The sequence below is a fragment of the Amyelois transitella genome, chromosome 15, assembly GCF_032362555.1.
Source record: "Amyelois transitella isolate CPQ chromosome 15, ilAmyTran1.1, whole genome shotgun sequence".
Taxonomy (NCBI): Eukaryota; Metazoa; Arthropoda; class Insecta; order Lepidoptera; family Pyralidae; genus Amyelois; species Amyelois transitella.
Genome location: NC_083518.1, coordinates 7,074,331 through 7,099,090, shown reverse-complemented (window position 1 = coordinate 7,099,090; position 24,760 = coordinate 7,074,331). Strand labels below are relative to the sequence as shown.

General features: G+C 35.4%; 3 protein-coding genes and 1 non-coding gene across 5 annotated transcripts in view; 2 read left to right on the top strand and 2 right to left on the bottom strand.

Annotated features, from left to right (window-relative positions):
• The window catches only part of LOC106139518 (uncharacterized), a 180,660-nt gene extending 172,860 nt beyond the window's left edge, over positions 1 to 7,800 (top strand). For both annotated transcript variants that reach the window (XM_060948245.1, XM_060948244.1), the window contains 5 exons: positions 1,998 to 2,198; positions 2,424 to 2,649; positions 4,907 to 5,080; positions 5,327 to 5,561; positions 6,089 to 7,800. In XM_060948245.1, the coding sequence (XP_060804228.1) occupies positions 2,028 to 2,198; positions 2,424 to 2,649; positions 4,907 to 5,080; positions 5,327 to 5,561; positions 6,089 to 6,308 (1,026 nt within the window). In that variant the 5' untranslated portion in view covers positions 1,998 to 2,027 and the 3' untranslated portion in view covers positions 6,309 to 7,800. The remainder of the gene's footprint in view (positions 1 to 1,997; positions 2,199 to 2,423; positions 2,650 to 4,906; positions 5,081 to 5,326; positions 5,562 to 6,088) is intronic.
• On the bottom strand, positions 4,257 to 4,327 carry Trnag-ccc (transfer RNA glycine (anticodon CCC)). The gene has a single exon. It is a non-coding gene; the product is annotated as a tRNA-Gly (tRNA).
• Positions 7,801 to 9,195: 1,395 nt separating the features above from the next.
• Positions 9,196 to 24,187, bottom strand: LOC106139508 (uncharacterized). Its single transcript, XM_060948036.1, has 14 exons — positions 24,008 to 24,187; positions 23,448 to 23,642; positions 23,023 to 23,197; positions 22,524 to 22,629; positions 22,096 to 22,311; positions 21,616 to 21,841; positions 15,318 to 15,500; positions 14,745 to 14,907; positions 14,037 to 14,128; positions 11,542 to 11,695; positions 11,018 to 11,162; positions 10,703 to 10,907; positions 9,850 to 10,023; positions 9,196 to 9,459 (listed from the first exon to the last, which is right to left on the bottom strand). The coding sequence occupies exons 2-14, from the start codon at positions 23,546 to 23,548 to the stop codon at positions 9,198 to 9,200; spliced, it is 2,202 nt and encodes a 733-aa protein (XP_060804019.1). The 5' UTR covers positions 23,549 to 23,642; positions 24,008 to 24,187; the 3' UTR covers positions 9,196 to 9,197.
• Positions 18,586 to 20,424, top strand: LOC106139516 (retinol dehydrogenase 12-like). Its single transcript, XM_013340982.2, has one exon. The coding sequence runs from the start codon at positions 18,882 to 18,884 to the stop codon at positions 19,830 to 19,832; it is 951 nt and encodes a 316-aa protein (XP_013196436.1). The 5' UTR covers positions 18,586 to 18,881; the 3' UTR covers positions 19,833 to 20,424.
• Positions 24,188 to 24,760: the final 573 nt, after the last annotated feature.

Sequence of the window (24,760 nt, the reverse complement as noted above, 5' to 3'; positions counted from 1 at the left end):
AAAATCAACAACATACTCGTATTTATGACTTGTCGAATTTGTTTCAGACGTAACAGAGTGAAAAGCTAACAAAAAGACAAAACAGAGTTAAGTTCTTATTAGTTTATGTTGTAAATATGTTAATTAACTATTTAATTATGCATTCTCTCACAATGTCAAGTCAAATATTGCTATAAAATATGTTCTTATTTCAACTTTGCTTTGTATGCGTAAGAGCAGAAAATGCAACATGCAGTGCTCAATTATTTATACTTACCTACCTGTCTTCCAGCGCAACGATGAGGGTCTAAAATGACATTTAGGTGACCTTATTTCTTATTTCTTAAATCTTCTTTGTTATTTTAAAATGTGTCTTTGGTTTTTAGAGTTCAGATTTTTAAGGGATAGATTACACAGATGTTGATGTCACGAGTTAGCCTCTAGTTCGTTTCTTCTGTTGCGTGATTCTAGCTTAACGATACTATATTTTATAATAAATACTTATATAGATAAACAGCCAAGACACAGACCAATCAGAGAAAGTTCAGAGAGTAAGATTAGCGAAATTGTACAACTACTTTTGCGTGGAGTTTTTCTAATCTCTCGCAACTAAAAGATTTCAACTGTGCTAATTTATTAAGCCTTTCTTATCGTCTTGTTAATCCTAACGTGGAAGCAGGCAAAATTTAATTTCTTCTTTTCTATATACCTTTTTTATCACTGAAATGTTAATTCAAGTAATTGTTTTATTATTTAAGGAGTATTTTTACTAACAGTTATACATAAATAATTTGAATAAAACTGTGTGCAGATGTGTGTTGTCCAGCTAATTATTCTAATGCAAATAGCGCGTAAGAACATGCTACAGCCGGCATTGTTGAAATTTAATTGAGCCATTACGTGTAGGTATGGAACAATCACTTTCCGTATGAATATATCTCCTATACAATAATGAATGTATTTAAGAATAAAAGCGTAGTAAAAAATCTATACGTTTAAGTGTTAGACAATAACCACATTTACCTTTAGCTCCTCGCTACATTATTTTGCATGATCTGTGTAATTTGTCCCGTATATTTATTAATTTCGCTTGTCAGTTTTTGCTGTCATAAAATTATCACCACCACCATTTTGGTTAAAATTATGACCACTCCATCATTTTTGTACAGTATATCATAAGAGACGATAATGCTCTAATAAGGCCGTGATCTCTAAACGTGGAAGTCCAAATTTAGGAGTAGATAATTCTTAAACCATCGGTCCCGCTGCAGACGTAATTATATGTATGTATATAGTTAATGCTATCCTACACAAAATTCTTAATTTCATAATATTCGTAATACAGACGAGTCTTTCAATTCAAAATGTCTAAGCATGTCACTGTTAACAAACATAGCTCCGTTAGTCAGTAAAACATTGCAATGGAAGGAACAACAGGTGAACGACGCAATGGATTTGGTAAACACCCCTAGCAAGAGATTACAAGGGATTTACTGAAACTGTGGCCACACATCGGAAACTAACTCATGAGATTTACCTACTAAAGTTTATTTCACATTGTTCAACTGAAACAGATATATAAATTTAACATATGTTACCTACTTACGTAGATTTAGACAAATTTTCACATTTTTATATTCTAGTTTTGTTAGCCAGTTAATCTAGACGTAAAACGAATGTCGAATCCTCATACAATTTAAGGGCAGTAAATCAAAGCCCAAATATATAAAGGGCAGTGCACAAGATCCAAGATAACCTATCGACTTAAAAGTCACAAATAAGTACCTAAGCTGTATACAATTATACATAGGTACTATGATTTATTTTTGAGATGTCCGTTCATATGTCAGTCAAGAGACCACATCTGTCCACTTGCCACGATCCCTTCATACTTCTTTCGCTTCATCCACATTTTTAACTCTCTTTATGGAAGCTCGGCGGTTCAGATTCCCTGTGACCTGATACGACCTTTCGCGGGGACTTATTACTTTATTAAATACAACTTTCTATTGTTACAGTAACCAGAATAATGGTCAACCAGTAAAGCGATGGATCCGCTAACGTGGTTGTCTCTCGGGCTGCAGCTCGCTGCTCTGTGTTCCATCGTGGGAGCTCTGCTGCTGTATTTGTTGAGGAAAGTCAGGGTAGCTGAGGTGCTGCCCGTGGATAGCGCTAAAACTGTGCTGGTTACATCTGTGGATACTGCCCTGGGCTTGCAGGTACTTTTCCTCATAAGTAGGAGTTGGTCTTAGAAGTGGAATTAAGTGGAGAGTACTCCATTCATTTCTTATTTCAATTAATAGTTTTATTAGCTAATAAGTGTACGACTTGAACGTAAATATAGTCCACGTAGAAGCCCATGGTCTGAGTTGTTTACTGACAAGTTGGTTGACCATTGTATACTGGTTATAGGCAAAGAGACAAACCCCAACCTTCTTCTACAGATAGCAACATACCTCAGCGGTCGTGGTTGGCGGGTGATCGCGGGCTGTAGACAAGGCGGCCTAGGGGCGCGCCTCGCTGAGTCCTGGCTTCAAGCCCATGTAGCCTCTACACCTGAGGACCAGCCCCCACCACGCCTGGTGACCTTGGAGCTCGACGTGGCCAGAGAAGACTTGCTGGAGGAAGCCGCCAGGGCGACAGCGCAGCATTTGCCCGCTGGGGAACATGGTGAGTTAAGACAATTCTTAAAAGATGCGGTAGAAATAGAAGCTGTTACGCAGCACGGTATTCGAATGCTCTGGGACATCATGGTGAATTTTGACAATTCGAAAGACTGGTTTGAAAATTGTCTTACCGTTTGTGCAAATACAACAGAAGACACCTTAGTACCTAAAACTCGAAACCCACCTAGAAGAATCACTTCTTATTTATAAAAAATTCCAAAAAATGAAAGATCGAATTCGATGGAAAAACATGATAACGATTGAGCTAATCATCATCATTGTCCCCGTTTTATATCTAGGTACATTCTTTTTCATTTTGTCTATACAATTTCTTGCATATATGAATATCATAAAATATCGTCTCATTTAGAACTAACCTTTGTCAGTAGGCTTCGTATTACACCTAGTAGATACAATAGGCTGTATATACACTGTAGCTTATTATGACATTAAACTATAGTTATTTATGATGTCAGCATGATTATCGTTGATGTAAGCTGTCGGAAAATCTACACTTGGACCTTGGCCTAGAATTTATGAACTAAAATATACACGATTAGCATTTTTATACCATTTTAAAGTCTATTTCATATATGTACCTACTGTTGTATGTATCTATCAATTATTTGTTTAGTCAGTGGCAGAATTTGAAACTCGAACTTCTACATCCTACCAATATTATAAATGTGAAAGTTTGTATGTCAGTATGGATGTTTCTTACTCTTTCCCGCAAAAACTACTGAACCGATTACAATGAAATTTGGTATGTGGGTAGCTAAAGACATGGGCTACTTTTTATCCCAGATTTCTAGCATTTCGCAGGCGGCCTCTAGTACGACTGTATGTGAGAAATCGTTCTAGTTTCAAATCGCAGGTATACAGGTTTCTTTTGAGTCTCTAGGGTATTTAAAACCTATAAGCTTTTTCACTCATTTCGGTAACCGCTGCACATAGTTATTTATGTATATTGTTTATTTATTGTAGTTTTTATATATGTTTATAATAATTATTTATTTTGTATACCTATTGTGTAGGTATTTTATATTTATTTAGTTTAAACATAAAGTTCTCCGTCAGACCCAATGGTTGACTAGTAGATAATGCTTCTTGCGTTAAGTCCGCCAATTGTGCTATACATTTGTATTTTGTACAATAAACTTTAAATAAATAAATATAACTTGGGGGTTTTCTTACCCCTCTTTTTGAATTTAAACTAAAAACTTAAACTCCGTTAGCACTTACCTTTTTGAAATACAAACCGTAATTTACAGACCTGCTCATTCATGCTCTTCATTTGATGACACACCATAATTTTCTAATCGCTTATAAATCAATTAGAAACGCATTGATTCTTCACATCCACCATTTTAATTAATAGTCAGTTACTTGTTGAATTATGGTCTTGCTCGACTTCCTTCGTAACACTCGCAATGACTATTGACTATCCTTGTTAGAAAAGTTGAATATTATTTATGTACAAACCCCTTACTTCTAATAGGTATTCATAAACATTACAATTACTTTAACATCTCATATAATTTTGACACAATTGATACGTCAATATTACCTTCAATTCAAAAACTTATTCAAAAACAATAAATAAAAAAAGCGTGCACTGCCCGGGAATCGAACCCGGGTCGCAAGAATGGGAATCTTGCATGATACCACTACACCAGCAGTGCTTGTGAGAAGCGGGCAAATTTAAGGTTCTGATAATTCAGTATTTAAAGAATCACAATCTATTTATTTAATCTAATGAATGTATCGATTTACTAATTCAACATTCAAACAAAAATATATGTATAATTAATAACTATAAGCTTACATCAATCAACTTACAAATCATTTAAATTGAACTACAAGTAACGCCATCTATAGGTTACTTTGTAAAATTGTTACTCGCATCCGCCGCGTTCGTAGCCACTTTAGTAGGCATCAATCAAATTTCTGACAAGTTAATTAGCTTACGTACAAAAAGATGGCGCTGTTTATTTTTTTAATCAAAATTAGACTTGCAAAATATCTCAAAATCAAAATAAATATCTACTCAATGATATATTTTGAGTTTTATATAATTCTCTAGTTTAATTTTTGATGATTGATTATTGCACAGTCCTCATTTTCATCTTAAAGCAACCCAATGAGTGATTTAAATCAAAACTTGAAGTCATATCAGGATCACGTTCATTTTGTTGCAGTTACGGAAAAGCATGCCTACAGTACGCACTTTTTATTAATATCGACTTAAATTATAATTCCAGGTATTTGGGCAGTAATAAACACGGCAGGCAGCAGTGGACGAGGCGGGGCGCCATGTTGGGAAAGCGCGTTGCGCGGCAATGTTCTCGGGGCGTTGCGCGTAGCAAGAACGTTCTCACCGTTGCTCGCCGCCGCCGCCGCTGACCACCCCAACGCTGGCCGACTCTTCTATATTGGTAAATATTATATTTTTCAAGAACATAAACCTTTTTTTTGAATTAAGGATACTTCAATACCTTACTTATTGTGTGGTTCCCATCCCGGTGCTTTCGAACAGGACCACTCCATCTCTTTTCCATGGATATAGTAAAAGGCGAAGTGGCGTAAAAACCACACGGCCCTTAGTGCTTATTAAAAGAAAATTGAACAGATACATTATTTCATCCTTATTAATATTTCCTCCAAAAAATAAAAAATTTCAGGATTAACATCAGACACAGCCTGCGACAGCCTGTCCAGGCTTGACACCGGCGAGTCCGGAGAAATGAGCGCGGGCGCCGCCGCTGTGCGCTGGGGCACGTGGGGCGCCGCGCGCGCACTGAGGTCGGGCCTGCGCGCGCGCAGACTGCACGTCGTGTTGCTGCATGCGCCGGATTTGTCGGCTTCAGAGATCTACGCCCCTCCCTTGCAGCTTGTAGCGCCTAGCCAGCCTTCGAGGTAACTTGTTTCATGACAGAATGACTTTCGAAGTTTGGACTTTCAAACAATTCTACGACGATTTTTGACGCATTTTGAACACAGTTGTATTTTCTCAACTTCGCGTGTTCCTAGATGCATCAATCAGCTGTTGCGCTAAGGTAGGTACTTGGAAATTAATAATGCCGTGAAGTTCCTCGCACTTCAGAATAGGACCTGTCATCTCTTGCCCTTGGATGTCATAAAATACTATAGGAATAATTAAGTACTTACTTACAATTATCTACATAGTGCATGATTTCATGCTATTCAGGAATCAAAACCCAATATAGTGCGTGCCCGCTGCTTCTCATTCCACGTTTATAAATAAGGTATTGCCGCGATCACTCGCGTCAATCGCGCGAAAGTATTCTTAATTTGGGGTTTCTGCTTTAAGACGAAGGACTGGCAAACTACACCGTAAACTAGGCCTTCCAATTGTTTCACGACTGTTAACTATGTCTGCCCCTTAAGTTGTCCCAAATCTAACAAAATGAACCACTTTGCAGCCGCCCAGAAACGCCCAGTTCGGACGTTAGTGCGACCACCGCGTCCTGCGCAGTCACGATGCCCGGAGAAGCCGCCGAGTACAGCGCCAAGGTGCTCCCCACCAGCGCCCTGAAGGTCCTAGAGGACGCCCTGACTACCCCCGCGCCCAGGGACTCGTACTACTTAAAGATGAAACAAGACACATGGTTCACTAGAATGCCGTCTCTGAGAGTGGCGTGAATTTTATGACTACTTATCATCTCACATTCATTGGAGGCAAAGGGCGGGCGCGGTCTTTTCAATTTACATGAGTTGTGTTATAAGTACTGAAGGTTATTGTAACAAATGAATATTTATTTTGGTTGTTATCTAGTTGTTTATATAAATTTGTTCCCAGATGAGGGACCTATCACCACTACATACCTATTAGAAATGGGAGAAATGTGGAATATCTTAAATGAAAAACGAAATTTGCATAAGGTTAAAAAACAGATTAGTTAGTACTGTAAATAGAAAAATACATATCATCATGGAAATAACACACATATGTACCTATCTATGAATATTTACTTACTTTGACATATTATTTCTCTTGTACGACCTCGCGCCCGCCACCCGCCTTTCAGTAAGAAAGGGACCTTTTGGTTGTCAAATTGCTGGATGAAAAGTTGTTTAACAATTCCTAATTATAATGATAGACTAAGGTTATAATGCATACAACGAAGACTTATTATGCTACTAACATCTCAAGTTTTTTATTCATATATTTTGATTTTAACGTTTTATTGACCTTGAATGAGTTTTATTCTTGTCTTTTGTAATACACATCATTTATGTATGTACTTATTATATTATTATAATAATTACAGCTTTGTAATCTCCTAGAGATTTAATTGCTTTTTGTTTAGTTTTTTTTGTGCAATCCAAGCAGTACATGTTTGTATGTTGGTTTATATTGTCGATGTTGTATTGTTTACCTTATTTTGCTGTATTTTACAGAAGATTGTTAATTACTTAATGTATTATTTATCGACCTACTTATCCCTTTATCGCGGGCACGGGAAAGTGGATGTATTGTGCCAAATTTTAGGGTACCAAAAGTACCTTTTCGACATATTTACGATGGTGATGGATATTTTATTTCCTGTCACAATTTTTCTCGAATATGATAGAAGATGTAGGTATTATGTAATGGAAATGCTTTTTTTTGAGAATTTTTAATGTAAATATCCGATGGCTTTATACTAGTAGCACATCACATGAAAACCCAAAGGTTGTATGGGGGGTTGGTTTTTTTTTATAGGTGATGTAAATATGTTTTACCTCCCCGAAACCAATCAGTTTTAAGGCCACTAATATCTGAATCGTCCAACGTTTAGTTGATCTAAACAATCATGAACCAATCGTTCCGAATTCACACAATATCTTTTGGTCGTAAGATATTCCAGAACAGCGAGAACAGAACTTTCATGAGTTAAATTAAATATTAATAAAATTGAACACAAGTAAAATAAAAAATAAATATGTAATACCTTAGACAAGCAGAAACAAATGTCTACTAGTATAAAGTAACTTGCTTATCTGTTGAAGCTGTATATTGCTCGAGGAAGAAATCCAGTGAAGCCAGTATCTTATTTTTAATGGTTTCTTAGTCTTAGATTTACGTTGTGTTCATGAGTCATTCAGTATGCGATGTGGACAATTATTATTGTGTAAATAATTATGTTGAATATTAAACGTTTCTCTAATTCATTCGTGTGTTATTTATTAAAATTACCCATCAATATTCCTTATTGATCAAACTTTATCCATAAAATCAAAACGTAAATACTTTTGATATAGGTACTCACCAACGTCTTTCCTTACGGGGTAGGTAGGGCTCAATGATAGGATTGAGACTCAAATAGTGACCGTAGATGCCAGCCGATATCGCCTAAAAAGAATAGGTATATCTACTTAGGTAGGATATATATAAGGAATTATTTTCTATGAAAATCTTTTACCACCTTTTTACCGCAAAAATATATTCGCATCATATTGTTTGCGGTATTCCCGTTAACAACTCACAGAAGTTTACGTTTTCACCTTTTCCTCCTCGGGCAGGTATAAATACCAGTTACCATAGCTTTATTATACGCAAGAAAACCCAGAGCAACCACATCCAACATGTTAAAACTTGTATTTATTTTGGGGGTATTCCTCATCGCGGGAAATTGCAAGCGAATCCATCGACCAACGCACACGCCACCAAGAAAGCCTTTGATCCGAAATTTAAGAGAAGTAATGGATATCGAAAAGCCTCAGTGGATCTACAAAGGAGATAATATTGATCAGATTACTGTTGAAAATCCTATATTACCAGTTGTCATAAGTGATATTAATTTGGACACGACACGAAGGGATGCACGAAGTATTGACATGGAAAATCTAAGTGATATTTCAAAACAAGATGTTTCTCAAGACGTAGATGTTTCTCATACTACGTTCAACAGAAGATTCCCGAGAGCAGTACGTAGTCAAGGCTCGAGGCGCATTACTTTGCCGCCGCTTCTACCAAAACCACGTTTTCCTAAAAACAGGTACAGGTTAGGTTAGGCCGTTATGTCTGTTAGATCAAAATGTAAGATAATTACAAAGGAAGACATCAAATTATCGTTTTCTTAGTTTAGATCTTTTTCACTTCCTATAACATTTACTGTTTTCTTTAATTTTCATTAATAAGTACCTATTCTTGTTGTAAAATCTGTTACTTAGTATAATTAAGTTTGTGATATCAAATAAAATATTTTTCTTTCTTTCTTTCTTCTTCTTCTTTCTTGTATAATAAAGCTTTTTGATCACTACATTTATTTTACTATATGCCCCTGAAATTGGCTTCTCCATTTATCTTTTGTTCAAATCATATGACAATGTCTATGATTAAATCATAATAACCAAAGGCAACATCCTGCTAACACTAACATAAATTGTTGATATTAAATAAATACAGTGCTGCCATCTATATCGCGTATAAGTTGAAAGAGATGTACTTTAGTTTTTACCTTATTGATGTAAGTGACGTTTATAAATTTCAAAATAAAACCACTTTTGTCCAACAAATTAAGTAGTTATTAAATAAAATATAAATGTCTAACAAGACGGCTCCTTAATTTTCAAGTTATCGAACGCGATCCAAACATCGTAGCTTTGGACGCATAATAACATTCTTCCTCTCCGCAGCATTCTGTTTCGTTCATGGCTGCTGATGCAGGTCCAATACTGCGCAGGTCCGGCCCCTGTCCTCTGCCAGTGCGCCGCCGTGCTCACCGCGAACGTAGCGCGGTCAGTGGAGTTGTCAACGTAGTGTATTTCCTCGGGGAATTTCAAGGAAATAGCTTGGATTTGACGAACGCTGAAATAGCAATTAAATTTTAAGTCTTAGCCAACATATAATTGAATGAAGGAATAGATTCTTTTTCGTTTTTGAATTGGAGCTGGTACTTATCACCTAGATGAGATCTCTATGAATGAGCATAAGGTACCCATAGGTAAGTACCTAAATTTTGGTACAAGTACGAAGGTTTTATGCCAGGCTGAACACGCCAATGTCAAGAGCACCCTAAGTAAGTGCGTGGGTGATCGTGACAATTAAAAAATATTGTATTTGCTAATTATATAAGATAGCTTTAAGAAATCGTTGTTGATTTTTACTTTAGATTAAAAAAGGATTTAAAAATCAGCAGAACATTCCTATTCTTAGCTATTCCCTGAGCAAAAAATATTATAGTAGCACAATACTAACCCATAAATATCAGAACAAACAGACTTCATATTCCGAATCCCGTAGACGTCCAGCACCACTTTCTTGGCCCTGGCGAAAGTTTCCAGCAGGCTGTAGGAACTCCCAGGTTTCCGAACCATCAGAATGGGGTTCAGAGTTCCTCCCCGTGTGTAAAAGTCGCCCACTATTGAATGTCTGTTTTAAAATTTGTTATTATTAATTGATTACAATAAGAGTACCGCCGTGTCGTAGTCAATAAGTATAAGTAATAAGTAAATAAAACAAATTCATGCGAGTATCCATGATACAAGCTTCGTTTGTCCAGTTAACAATGTTCTGAAGATTAGATGGGAGTCACTTCTGAAAATCTTCTGACTGACCGAAATCTAATATCCCTACATTCGAGTTCTGATTTAAGATTAGTGATATAGTGGACTCCAGCCGGACTCATAAAGGGAAAAGGGAGGCCTGACACCAATAAGAAAATTAGCGTGATAATATTGTGTAATATAATATGGTATTCCTCGATTCTTTCTTAAAACAAATATTTTTTCTCTATGATACCATAGATCCATTCACTCGAATAGAGGCGCTGTCACAATTGTTGACTATTCGCTCATAAATGGCGCTAGTTTGTTCAGCGCTCGTGGCTGCGCCCGATTTCAAAATGTTCCACTTATTCCCGTTCCGGGGGAAATTCGGGAAGTCCTTCCTTAGGCATTATAATAACTATCTGCATGGGAAATTGCAGCCCGATCGGTCCATTATTTTAGGCTGTGCATTAATAAATCAGTCAGCAATCAGACAATTACACTTTAGATATAGAAAATAGAAGAATCAATATGTTATACCACAAACTGAATGAATACATTACTCTATAAGTTTCTGCAATGGCGACGTAAGACTGGCCCAAGTAGGCAGCAAATCTGCCAATAACCGCGGCACTGTGATTCGAGTAAATTCTGGCTCCGTTTGAGAAATTAGCTTGGCGATGTTATCTAAACCCGCGTGGTCTAGTGACATACACATCAGCATGTGACCGTTTCCTATTTCATCCTCTGGGAATGTCAGCTTGTCCTCTGTAAGGAGAAATCATTGGCGAGAAACATCAGTATAATTCCCACGATTTTTTTTTACTGCTTTCTGTTTTTTTTTTTAATTTACTGGACACAACGAACATTCAACTTACGATTGACATCAGGTAGTCCAGGAACGGTATGTGTGAGCCAAATGCCTCCATTTTCATCCGCCAGCAGTACACCCTGGACAATCGACCCTTCCTTCCCTGGTCGCTCGGTGTATACCACTACTGCTATATCATTCCTATAAATTGTCTCCTAAAAGGTGTAGATGTGATAATAATTTTAGTATTTCACAAGATGTTCAAGTAAAAACAAATTCTACGAGTAACATTGTTCAGATAACCGTCAAGGCATCCTGGCGTTAACCCCAGTTACAACCTCACCTCTCAGGAGAGGATTCCGGGGTGTGCTATTAGACCGTGACCCTGGATTGGGTAATTCAGGTTTTGAGACGAAACAACTCCCATCTAGTCCTCGCACCCTTTACAAGGGAACCTAGCCCATATATTGGATCAGAGCACAAATTGCATTAGATGAAGCGGCCCTTAGTAGCCTTTACGATACCCGTGGATAATCTCTCTCCACTTTATTCGACAGTCAGTTTTAAGTCCATTATGGTCATGTTTGTTACCATAAACATTGGCTCTATAGTGTTGAACAGCATCGACCGGGCCGTGATGTAGACTTCGGAAGGTTCCCATCGTCCTTCTGAGAATTCCGTCAAGTAAACGAAGAAGCGTCCTCGCTCTACGAAAGACCGGGAAGGAGGCTTGTAAATAGCCCACCTGATGTAGTATCTAAGTTTGAATTATATACAAAAAATAAAAAACGGAAATTATTCAACCTAGTTGGTTTACACATAGTGCCGTGTGGTTGCCGGCACTTTAGAATGGAACCCCTCCATATCTTTCCCATGGATGTCGTAAAAGGCGACTAAGGGATGGACTTATAAACTTGGGATTCTTCTTTTAGGCGATGGGCTAGTAACCAGTCACTATTTGAATTTCAATTCTATCATTAAGCCTAACATCTAAACGTGGCCTATTAGTCTATCAAGACTGCTGGCTCTGTTTACCCCGCAAGGGATATAGACGTATGTAATTAGTATACATGAATTACTAGTAGAACCTTCAAATTATAATAGATCTTAAGTATAACTATTAAGTTTTATTACTAACAATAATCAATACTGCGACTGGTCCATGTGGCAGGAGCCAACTACGCATGATACAGGGTAACCCAACCAATAAACTGTATACACAGAAAAGATGCGTGAATTTTTTTGAAACGAATAAAATTAAAAACTAGTAGAACGCTTTTGATAATATTTAATACAAAGATAGTCAATACCGTCCGCAGTAACGTACATATTTTAGAAATTCCCAAAAGAGCGAGGCCACACGCCAAATATATTTACATAATAAAGTAAAAAATACGTACCAATCAACAGTGTTGTCATCATTAAGTCTACATTTTATATTACTTTCGGTCCATGTACCCGAACGCACTTGTCCACAGCTTTTAAAAACTATAAAAAACCAAATATAACCCACATAAAACATTTTCTTGCATATCTTGGCGGCAGAAATTGCTAGGTCGTAATTTTTTTATACCATACCAATAAAATTTTAAGTTTTTACAAGCAACTATACCAACTAATCTGAGTGCATATTATATATTTGGACTATGAAGCTTTGAGCGTTTACTTATACAAATAATATAGCGATAAAAATTATTATAACAGCTATAATTTTAACCTAAATCTTCATTTTTTCATCCAACCTATGTAAAACAAACTATCCAGTTGAACGTGGCCGTCTTTTTGTTGGCTCTGTCTACCCCGTAAGGGATGAAGACTTTATTGTATGTATGTACTTGTGTGGAAATCGGCTTATAATTTATATGTTCTTAATTTGTTTTTTTTTTTTCTTGATTTGCGTGGTCTTTGCACCCTCAGATTGTATGATTTGAGCCCAAATCTAATTTCATCTTTTTCACATTTTTTATGATAGATTTATAATAAATACATTTTTTGTAATAAATACATTTGTCTTATTATAATATGTAACAGAAATAAAACAAAGATTCTATCAAGGATTTATTAACAGTATGACAATTGTTTCTCTAATCTAGGTATATTAATACTATTAATCTATGGCCACAAGATACAGTGATTAGTTTGTTATGATTTCTTTGATCCACAGAAATCTATATTATCTTACTTGAATTGCCCAAATACTTTTGTAAAACATTTAAGTTCATTCATTTCAGTCCTTAGTTCCTTAATATAAAACTTGCCAATTACTATCTTATTTATAATATTTTAATTTGAAAAAGATGAATTTTAACACTTCATTTCTTATAAGAAAGAATAATGAGCGTAAACAATACTTTTAATAGATTCAACCTTCACTTAAGATATATGGCATTTACAACTTCATTAAATTAAGCCTTAGCTATTCAAAACTTGCATACCTTAATTTAAAAATGACGTCTACATTTAAAAAGACCGTCTAGTAAAGAGAGCAGAAAGTAACTTCGCCTTTGATGAATCAATAACAAAATCTCTCTTCGTTTACATTTGTAAAGTTACTAAAGTTATTAAACACGAAGAAATATTTTGTTTTAGAGTTTTGTTCATCTTTCGAACAATGTATTGAAAGATATTGACTATTCGGCCGAATAATGATAATATTTAGGCACTTATTTAATCACATCCTCTGATCACAGATCGATAAAGTTCAATAATCATCACATTAACTATAGTTTTGTACTAAACTACTTTGTGACATATAACGGGCTTTCCTAACTAAACATGAGCGCTAGAAAATATCTCACTTATAACAAATCTTTAACTGGAACGTGTAAATATATATATGTAAGCTATTTTACAATAACGTTTGTTATCAATATTTTACACTGCGATAGCAAATTCACAATCTTTAACTTAGAATAGTTTATTATAAACGGTCTATTTGCTTACATGAATTCGAAATAGAAATAAAAATACAAAATTAAAGTAAGTCAAAACCTACCTTATAGCAATATTGCAATCTTACTGCAATTTCTATGGTAAATACTACAACTAAACTGTATTAACTCAAGTCAACAGCCTTCTAACTACACGTCTGAACGGTTTCAATGAGATGGGCAAAGTTGCCCCATAAAATTGGCCCCGACGTACAAACAGTCCCGCCACCGCGCGATTCTTGTGGTAGCTAAAAATAAAACATATATACATTCAAAAACTAGCGACGTCTTATTGTTTTTGTATTCTGTATTGTAATGTATGCATCTACATAACGTGGATATGTATGCATCTGCATAACAATGTATGCATCTTCATAACATATCCATGTTATGTAGATGCATACATTACAATACGGAATAAAAGAATGGATATGTTATGTAGATGCATAAAAATATTTGGTATACTGCACATAGAACATCCGCCATTTTGTGGTAGGTACATGGGTCATGTTACAATCAGTATCTACGCCATAAAGTACCTAATGATGCATTGTAATCTTAATCAAAATATATGTGACTTTAGGATTTTAACTACTGTAAACCTGTTGCTAGCGGACCGTGAACGTCAAAACATAGCGTCTGACTAACTGACAAAAAAACAGACAGCCGACACTCTTCTGTTCCTGACTAAGTGAGTAAAGTTACCGCTTCTTCTGCACTGACGCTTCGGAAGCGGCAGTAAACTTAGTTTTGAGTAATTTATTTGACGTCAACCAACGTTGTGAAACCAAAAGAAATGACAATTATTGACTGATGTTGAAATGTCCCATAATAATAAATTTAAAAAATCGAATATGAACTTACCGCTCTATTGATATCGCCGACACAAACCCAGTAATCGGCGACTTTAGTGTCCTGACTGTTGTGCATCTTATGTGCCACAGCCACCGCCCATTTTGAGTGGTCGTTGTGCGACGTGAAAGACATTTTAGCTATAGGGAACTTTAGCCGCTCGATGTTGCGTACTCTGAGAAAGAAATATATGGGTATTATTCAAATAAATACGGGACAAATTACACAGATTGAACTAACCCCGAAATAAGTCCAATTTTCATTGTCTGTTATGTTGTGACGTGTGATTTTGGGCATTTTAGAATAGAAACCACTCCATATCTTTTGTAATCGTAAAAGGCGACAAAAGGATATAAACTTGTGATTCCTCTTGCAGGTGATGGGCTGGCAACCTGTCACTATTTGAATCTCAATTTCATCATGAAGCCCTACTGAACGTGGCCTTTCAGTTACATCAAGACTGTTGGCTCTGTCAACCTCAGGGATATAGACGTGACTATATATGTATGTATCTTCATTGAATATTACACTCTTAGCGAATAAAATATACTCGTTAAAACGATACTACGTACAGACTATACTTACTGGAAATTCCTATTGCACTCGGAGTCTAAAGTTCCAGGTCCGTTAGTCCAGGATTCCACCAGTAAGTCTGACTGCAATACCTCGGCCACCAACCCACTATATAAATCGTCATTGAACATGGCGCTCTTGGCGAAAGACAAAAACTTCCGACCGACAAGCGTCTCGAAACTTTCTATGTGATACCTATAAAAAATAAAGAAGTTAACACCCACTTAATTTATATGCTTAACCCAAAAAACAATGGTCTGAAGACCATTGGGGTATGTCTGTTAGTATCATAAGTCAAATCATAGATATTATTGCATCTGATCTAGCTTTTATATTTAATGAATGTATTGATGAGGGTATTTTTCCAAATTTAATGAAATGTAGCAAATTAATACCTCTATTCAAAAAAGGGGAGAAAACAGTCCTTGGCAATTATAGACCTATTTCTATATTGCCAGTTTTGAGCAAGGTGTTTGAGAAGATTGATGCTTAATCAAATGCAACAATATTTTAAAATTAATAACATTTTCCATTCCCAACAATATGGGTTCACTGCCGGGAAGTCCACCACTGATGCGGGAGTAGCACTTGTTACTCAAATCTATGACGCGTGGGAGAGTTCACAGGATTCAGTTGGAGTCTTTTGCGATCTCTCTAAAGCATATGATTGCGTAGATCATCAGACACTTTTGCGTAAACTTCGTCAATATGGGTTTGACCACAAATCAACTAAACTAATGGCATCCTATTTGACTGATAGGCTTCAAACTGTAGATATTAATGGAGTAAAGTCAAGCGGATCAAGCGTCTCAATGTATGTTCCTCAGGGCTCAATTTTAGGACCATTCCTCTTCTTGGTGTATGTCAATGACCTGCCTTTTATGGTGGAAAAACAGGCGGGTATAGTGCTGTTTGCCGATGACACTTCTTTAATATTTAAATTAGATCGCCATAGCGAAAATGTAAGTTCGGTTAATAATATACTGTCGGCCATATCTATCTGGTTCTCAACCAACAATCTTCTTTTAAATGCTAATAAGACCCAATGCATTAAATTTACCCTTCCAAACGTATGGCAGGCCAATACTGACATAATACTGGAAGGCCAGAAATTAGAATTTGTTGAAAATACAAAGTTTTTAGGAATTATAATTGATGCAAAGCTACAGTGGGGTGCTCATATTTCTAAACTATCCAATAGACTTAGCTCTGCCGCTTATGCTGTTAGGAGGATCCGACAATTGACAGATGTAGCTACAGCTAGGCTTGTTTATTTCAGCTATTTTCATAGCTTGTTATCTTATGGTTTACTTTTATGGGGTAGCGCGGCTGATATACAAACTATTTTTATAATTCAGAAAAGGGCCGTTCGCGCAATTTACGGCTTAGGACCAAGAGACTCGTTAAGACTTAACTCTTTAAGAAAATAAACATACCTACAGTAGCGTCCCAGTACATTTTTGATCTTATAATGTATGTTAGGAAAAATACCTCTTTTTTTCAAAAAGTTAGTGCCACAACTGATAGAAATTTACGTAATAAACATAAATTAGTCATGCCGTTTCATAGGCTTAGCAAAGTCAGTAAATCATTTATGGGGAACTGTATACGATTTTATAATAGGTTGCCGGAGTCTGTTCTTGATATGCCCAACCGAAAATTCAAAGAGTATGTAAAGAAAGTACTTTGTGAGAAGGCTTATTATAGGACTGATGATTACCTTAATGATAAAAACATCTGGCTCGAGCTTGGCACAGGAACCTCGTAATTAATTGTAGTTTAATTTGAACTTAAATCAAAATTTCAGTACACTCTGTACATAATCTTTTTAAAATTGGCAATCCATAATATATATATATATATATTTTTTTTTCTTTTTTCAATATTAAATCTCATAAATATATAAATCTCCCGTGAACAATGTATTCTCCCGTCCACATTCTATTCTAAGTATAATTTAATATTGTGAAGTTGACGTTGTTGATGAAAATGCTGCAGTGCAGTTTGTTACCGCTTCTTCTGCACTGACGCCTTGGAAGCGGCAGTAAACTTAGTTTTTAAGTAATTTATTTGACGTCAACCAAGTTGTTAAACCATACGACAATTATTAAGCGATATAATAATATCCTATAATAATGAATAATGAATAAAAAATTTTGAATAATGAATAAAAGGTTGACTGTCAGATAATGCATGTAATGTCATCATAATTGTCTACACAATACAATAATAAAAAAAATTGTGCCGGTGGTTAAATAGTTAAAGTAATTGACTCGAAAACGCAGCGCAAGCAATGGCTATTCGATGTTATGTTAGTTTACATGCTAGCCGAAGCCCTTATTGCCAATCGGGAGTGATAAATGATATAAAAAAAAATTAAGCAACTTTCCTCAGTCAAGAAATATTTATATGAGAGAGCACTGTTCATAGGTATTCACCTATAAATAAGTTCTCCATCGTCTGTCTTTAGAAAAGCCAGAGGTGACTGCCATATGAACTCAGAAATTAAATACATTTGCTGGAGTAAGATATGAACCGAATTAAAAAAAATATACCAATTAGGTAAGGTGAGATAAGGTCATTTGGATCATCTTGACATATGAAGACTGAGGAGACGGGCATAGGCATTCATTGAATTTGGAATAATCCTACTACTATTATAAAGGCGAAAGTTTGTATGGATGTTTGTTACTCTTTCACGCAAAAACTACTGAACCGATTACCATGAAATTTGGTATGTAGGTAGCTGAAGACCCAGAATAACACATAGGCTACTTTTTATCCCAGAGTTCCCGCGGGATTGATAGGGTTTCCATGCGGACGAAGTCGCAGACGGCCTCTAGTATAAGACTAATTATATATTTTTTGTCATACTTTGTGCTTCTAAAAATTTGTTATGTACCATAAAGTATTTCCAAAAAAAAACTATAGAAATTGGAAGTACTTGTGAATGTGAATCTGAAAATAAATGGCTGTGATATCATTACGTTCTTATTATGTATCTTAAATAAGATTTATTTTCCAGCTTTAAAAGGGCGCAATAATGTGTGATACAAGAAGTCGATCCATCATTCCTTTAGTTTTAGTACAATATGGCATTTCAATGACCTTATATTGTTCCCATTTCTATGGGCGTAAACAAATACAAATACTCATTTGCAAAAAATTTAAAGGTCTTAATTCCAATATTAGACTTGACATTATATGAATGTATAATTTAAAAGATAATTTACATAATTATAAAACAGTTTAAACGGATATTATAAAAGCCAAGGTTGCTCTTTGTTGTCTGTCTGATTAAATGTTACCTAGGTACTGCTTCAGGCTTTACAAAGTATCTTTTACAAGAATAACTGAACTTCATTTCAATAAATTATAGAGAGCAGTGGTTAAATGGTGAGAAATTTAATACGCTTTTTTTATATTTAATTTTGAAACATATAAACAAGCAAAACAATTAACAAGCAAAGCCAAGGGTAAAAGTAAGTTATCGATTCAAGTATTTTTGTGGAATAATTTATAAACTGACATTCAATTTACTCGCCCATTTATCAAGAACAATTAAAGGAGGGAGACATGACAGTACTCGTAATTATATATTGTTTTATTCTACTTATACTGATACTAGCAGTATATCAGAAAAATACAAATGTGATTTGTAAATCGAAAAGGAGACTCGACGGGAAGACCGCTATCGTCACGGGAGGCAATTCGGGCATGGGGCTCGAAATAGCCAAAGACTTAGCCCTTAGAGGGGCCAGAGTCATCGTCGCCTGCCCTTTTGAAGACGAGGGTAACGCCGCTCAAGAACTGATCATCCAATATTCTGGTAACCAAAATGTACAATTCGAATATCTCGACTTATCTTCATTTGCTTCTGTGAGGAAATTCGCAACGAAAGTTATAGAACAGGAAACTAAGCTACATATACTAGTAAACAACGCGGGTGTGGCTGCAGGAAATATGAGTACGGATGGAAACAATTACGTTATGCAAGTCAACTATTTAGGGACTGTTTTGCTAACCCTTCTACTTCTACCGCTTTTAGAAAAATCTGGTGATCAGGAAGAACAGAGCAGGATCATCAATACCGCGTCTCTCACCCATAAAATTGGACGTGTCAACTTGGAAGGTTGGAAGCAATCTGGCTTATCCATATTACACTATGCTAATAGTAAACTATGTATTATGTTATTCACGTACGAATTAGGTAAAAGGTTGAAGTCATCAAGAGTCATCGTGAACGCCGTAGATCCAGGATTCGTCGGCACGCAAATATACAAAAATGGGACAAATATAATTATTGGGCCACCACTGACATTTTTAATAGCGTTATTATCAAAAAATCCTTTCGAGGGATCTCAAACGGCGATACATGCAGCTGTGTGTGAGAGCGCGCGCAAACAAAATGGCCAATATTTTATAAATTGCAAAGTCACAAACACAGCGGAATCATCTTGGTACCGTGACGATAAAACAACCGAGCTGCTCTGGAATAAAACAATGGATGTGATAAAGTTTGAATAACTTCTAAATAGTATTCTTTATATTGTACTCATATGTACTTAAATGTTTTTATCAATTTAATTATCACGTTAAATGTGTGCCAGCATACTTAACGATTCATATGAGTACATATATAGAAATGTAACATATGAAATCTTTACTTAAAATAAATCGGTCTTCATCTTATTATATTAGGAACTAACTCTTGTCGGTTTAATTATAAGTGAAATCATTCATTACATTTCTCTGTGGAAAGGTAATTTTTAGGATTTCGTACCTAAAATGTAAAAATGTATTTCCGTTGGCGATATAAAAACAAATACAATAAATAACAATAAATTTAATATTAAAGGGGGGGATTTATTTATTTATTTATAACCCTACGTACGCGAGTCCGACGCGATAGGTTTATTATTATTTTCTGTTCAATGAAAATATTTTAAAAAAAATTAAAAAGTTAAAATATGTATTTTATTTAAAAAAATTGTTTGCCTTATTTTTTACATATGACATGTTGAAATAAATTTGTAAAATCTAATAGATAAATAGAGGTCGACATCGTGGGCATGAATCACACTGATATTATTATTAGAGGTTTTATGATGCAACTACAGCAATAGTACTGGCTGTGCACAGGGGCGTGTTGGTCCCGACATTAATGTATGGGAGTGAAAGTTGGGTATGGCAAAAGAAGCATGAAAGCAGAATAAATGCAGTGGAAATGAGAGCGTTAAGGAGTATGATGGGTGTGAAATTGAGTGACAGGATAAGGAACAGCGTGATAAGGGAATGTTGTGATGTGAAAGAAGATGTAGTTACAGGAATAGAAAAGGGTATGTTAAGATGGTTCGGTCATGTGGAGAGGATGAATGAAAGCAGGTTGACTAAGCAGATATACAAGGAGAGTGTGGAGGGAAAGGTCGGAGTGGGAAGACCTAGACGAACGTATCTTGATCAAATTAAGGACGTCCTGGTAAAGGGTCAGGTCAAAAGTACCCGAAACCGCCGAGCTTGTATGAAGAGAGTTATGAATGTGGACGAAGCGAAAGAAGTATGCAGAGATCGTGGCAAGTGGAAAGAGGTAGTCTCTGCCTACCCCTCCGGGAAAGAGGCGTGATTTTATGTATGTATGTATGTACTACAGCAATACTTAATATAGGATGGGATGTACTTATTGGCCTAGGATGACTGATGCACTTTATTATTGAAATAAGAACAAAGCTCTTTGTTAAACTGATGCTTGATGATTTCACTGCCCATATCATGGATTTCTATTATTTATAGTTTGTTTACATTCAGAAGAAGGCATGTTGACTAACTTTTGTTGTATTTATTTTAAAGATTATTTTTAAGATCTAAGAAAAAAGGGAACAGAGTCTTTTTTATCATTTCTTCAATTCGAATGCTCATAATTTCATATTAGGAAGTAGAATAATCTACAAAACGAACGATAGAATCACCTACAAAAAAGTGTAACTTCTGTAGAAAATAAATCTAGGAGCCAAAAGTATCGATAGTCACAGTGCTAGTCTAATACTATATTAGACATATATACTCGAAAAACTTTCGCCGTTTCGCTGTTATGATGACGTGAAACAGGTCAGCGATAGTTTTTCGCGCGATAAAAACGGCGTCGCGCGTGCTGTACTACCGGGACTGGTGTTTTGTTACTATAGATACCGACTACAAATAACTAAATCTATTCCACTGACACTCCACTATCTTATGTTCTCTTGACACAATATACTTATTTATATACCAGGTGTCCCCTGGTCACTAGTAAGAAATAATTGTTTGTTCTTACCATGGAGACGCATCAATAGTCTTATTCTTAATAATGTCCATCAAATTGGGCAGTTCTCCCTCCAGTTCCGAAGGTATATGATGATGCACAATGAGTGGTTCATTGTATTTCAACTGGTTCCCAATCTGGTTCAAAGTGGACGTCTGAACGGACACGCATAGAGCTGATTGACCATATTTCATTCCGGTGGCTGGGTATTCGTACGATGTTATGTTTAATCCGTGCACTGAAATGACCATGAAAAATGCACAATTTTTTGCAGTATCGAAGGTAAAAGTAAAGTTTATTATGAGTCCAGGAGAGACTTATGTGGAAATCGAGTTTTATTTTTAACAGAGCTGAGAATTCGAATAGATGTATGCTAGAATAGGTACTAGGTATCGTGACGACACATAAATAGGACTCAATGAGTTTCATTCAAAATTCAAAAATATATATATATACATAGAAATTTTTTCTTCTTATAAAATTAAAACTTACTACTTGGTACGGGAGGAAACCGTGGCACCGAATGGACCAACCACAATGACGTAAATTTATCCCCCAGGAGCACCCCCTTGGTGTGGCCGCTTTCCACTCGGGTCTTCATGAACTTAGAGTGCATCTTACACATCTCTGCTAAATCATAGTCATCATAGTACTTGTCTCCTAATTTGAACTTTTTGTACCTTCTAATAGAAGCTTGATTCATTTGTCCTGAAGAAAATAATAAATATTAATGGATTTTTATACTGGTAATGTTCATAAACTACAGTAAGTACCTATTAATACTAGTGGATAGTTTGATACTTTATTACTTAAAGATAGTGTATTTGTGATTAATATGAACAAAAAAAATTAACACTGACCAAATATTTTTCTGTTTTTATAAAAAGGAAGAAAATTAAATTAAAATTATATGTACTTACCTCTTTTTGTTTTTGAATATTTCTCTGCTATATTCAACAAAACATCTGGTTGACTTTCCAGAGATGGTGGTTGGTCATTGTAAACAACAGATAATATATTTTTATCCTGAAATATAAATTGAAATACATTTTTTTTATAACAAGTAATACATTACACACATAGACCCAAAGGAATATGCAAAGACTACATCTTACCACTTCCCATGATCACTCCATACTTCTTTTGCTTTATCCACAATCATAACTCTCTTTATGGAAGCTTGTTGTTGCATACAACTAGTGACTCAATTAATTATTTGTACAACTTACTACTATAATGAAACTAACATAACTTTATTTAAAGAGCAAAATATCTACTTTTATGTTAATTCTCTGGAGTTATTCAGCGAGCAAGCTTACTGTCCACTTTCTAAAAATTTTTCCACTTTTTTATGAAAATGTTAATTTTTTCACAAAGAATTAACATTTTCATAATAATTAATAATACATAGTTATCTACCTGATATAATGGAGCTAGTGTCCTACCAAGCATTGACCGTGGATCACTTATAGCTATATCAGACATGATCCAGCCTCCCCTCAGTTTTGAAGGAGTAAGGTACATGTACGCAACACCCTGGCGGATAAGTGGATTCAGGTGATTTCTCTCCCGAGGCAATTTATAAAGGTAAAACCTGAAATTAAATTATAACAAACATTTCAAATAGAAAAATTATATTTGTACTTACTATGGATTTAAAAAATACTTTAATTTACAGTCTAAATATTTTTGTGAATTTAACCAGTAATAAATAAAAGAATCACATGAAATGTAATTAAATTAGTTTAAAGCTAATTACATAATGCACACAAGGATGGGAAAAATTAAATGAGAGGTAGGAATGGATTTCACAAAACAAATAAAAATATTATTTTAAACCTCACCAATCAACAGGTTCTCCTTTTTCATTTCTACATTGTGGTGTAGAACATGAACAAACAGTTAAAAACAAAGAAAACACAAACAATTTCACATAACCACGCATTGTGGCGGTCTTTTGATGAAAACTTGTGTCTAATGGCTCCGCCAGGAAGTAGTTCCAATGTTTACGATCGCACACAACTTGGATTAGGATGACACTGAAAACAATTCTGATATTTACACAACAAAACACACGTTTACATTGATGATGCTTATACTGCCCATTAAGGAAGTTGTTTAAGAACTACAGACTATTTGTAGATAGCAAGACGGGCCTCATAAGTCAGATTCTTTTGAGTAAATTTAGAAACAACATTGTAACTTACTAGCTATAACTATAGTTCGTAAATAACGAAATTAAAGAAAAATGCGGTACATGATTTTTAGGTTTAACACACAGAGCAGTATCACTCCTTGACTACCGGAGGTTTAATTGCTATTCAACGCTATCATAGACATGATAGAAAACAAATGCATAAATCAACAAAGAGATGTGTTGTGAGTCATTAGTACCTACATCAGCTTTTGAATTGTCCCAGTGTACTTTTTACTGGTAGTTACATAGGTACTTCGGAACTAATTACATATATAAATAAAACTATAGAAATCAACAAACAAAAGAAAGTTTAATTTAATTTTAACTTCCCGCGGTGTTATTCAATGTGTAGGTACCTACCTCTTTTGTTTTGTTTTTGTTGTTTTACCTTCTTTACGTATGAATGACATTGATATGACATAATCACATTGACAAGTAAACAGTTTCTTTTTAATATTATAAGCAGTTGAGCACAGATGCGAAGGTTTTAATAGAAGTGGCGTTGTTATCATTTTAAAAAGAATTTTTGGTCCTATCCTCGCCTCGTCCAATTATTTTTAGCTATTGGATTTCTTAACATGAACTTATTGTGGATTTCAGCGATTTCCTCTTTACTTCTTGTTTTTGTGTAGGTTTTTACTTTTAGACATGAAAATAAATCAATGCTCCGGCTTAGTTATCCTAAAAGTACCTCCCCCTTCAGAGTAGCGTTTGCTCACAAATTTACGATATGCACGTGCTTACTAATCTGTAATACAAGGCAACCTCAATATAACGCTGCATCTTTTTCAACAGAAACATCACTTAATGTTTGTTTATGGCGATTATTATTCTTCTTCTACTACTATTTGATACACCTCCTTCTACTTCTACATGTACTGCCTGCTGCCTCATTTGTGGCATTCCTTTGGGTCGTTTCTGATCCTATGGTCCATCAACGTTTTGCATCAGGATTCGGAA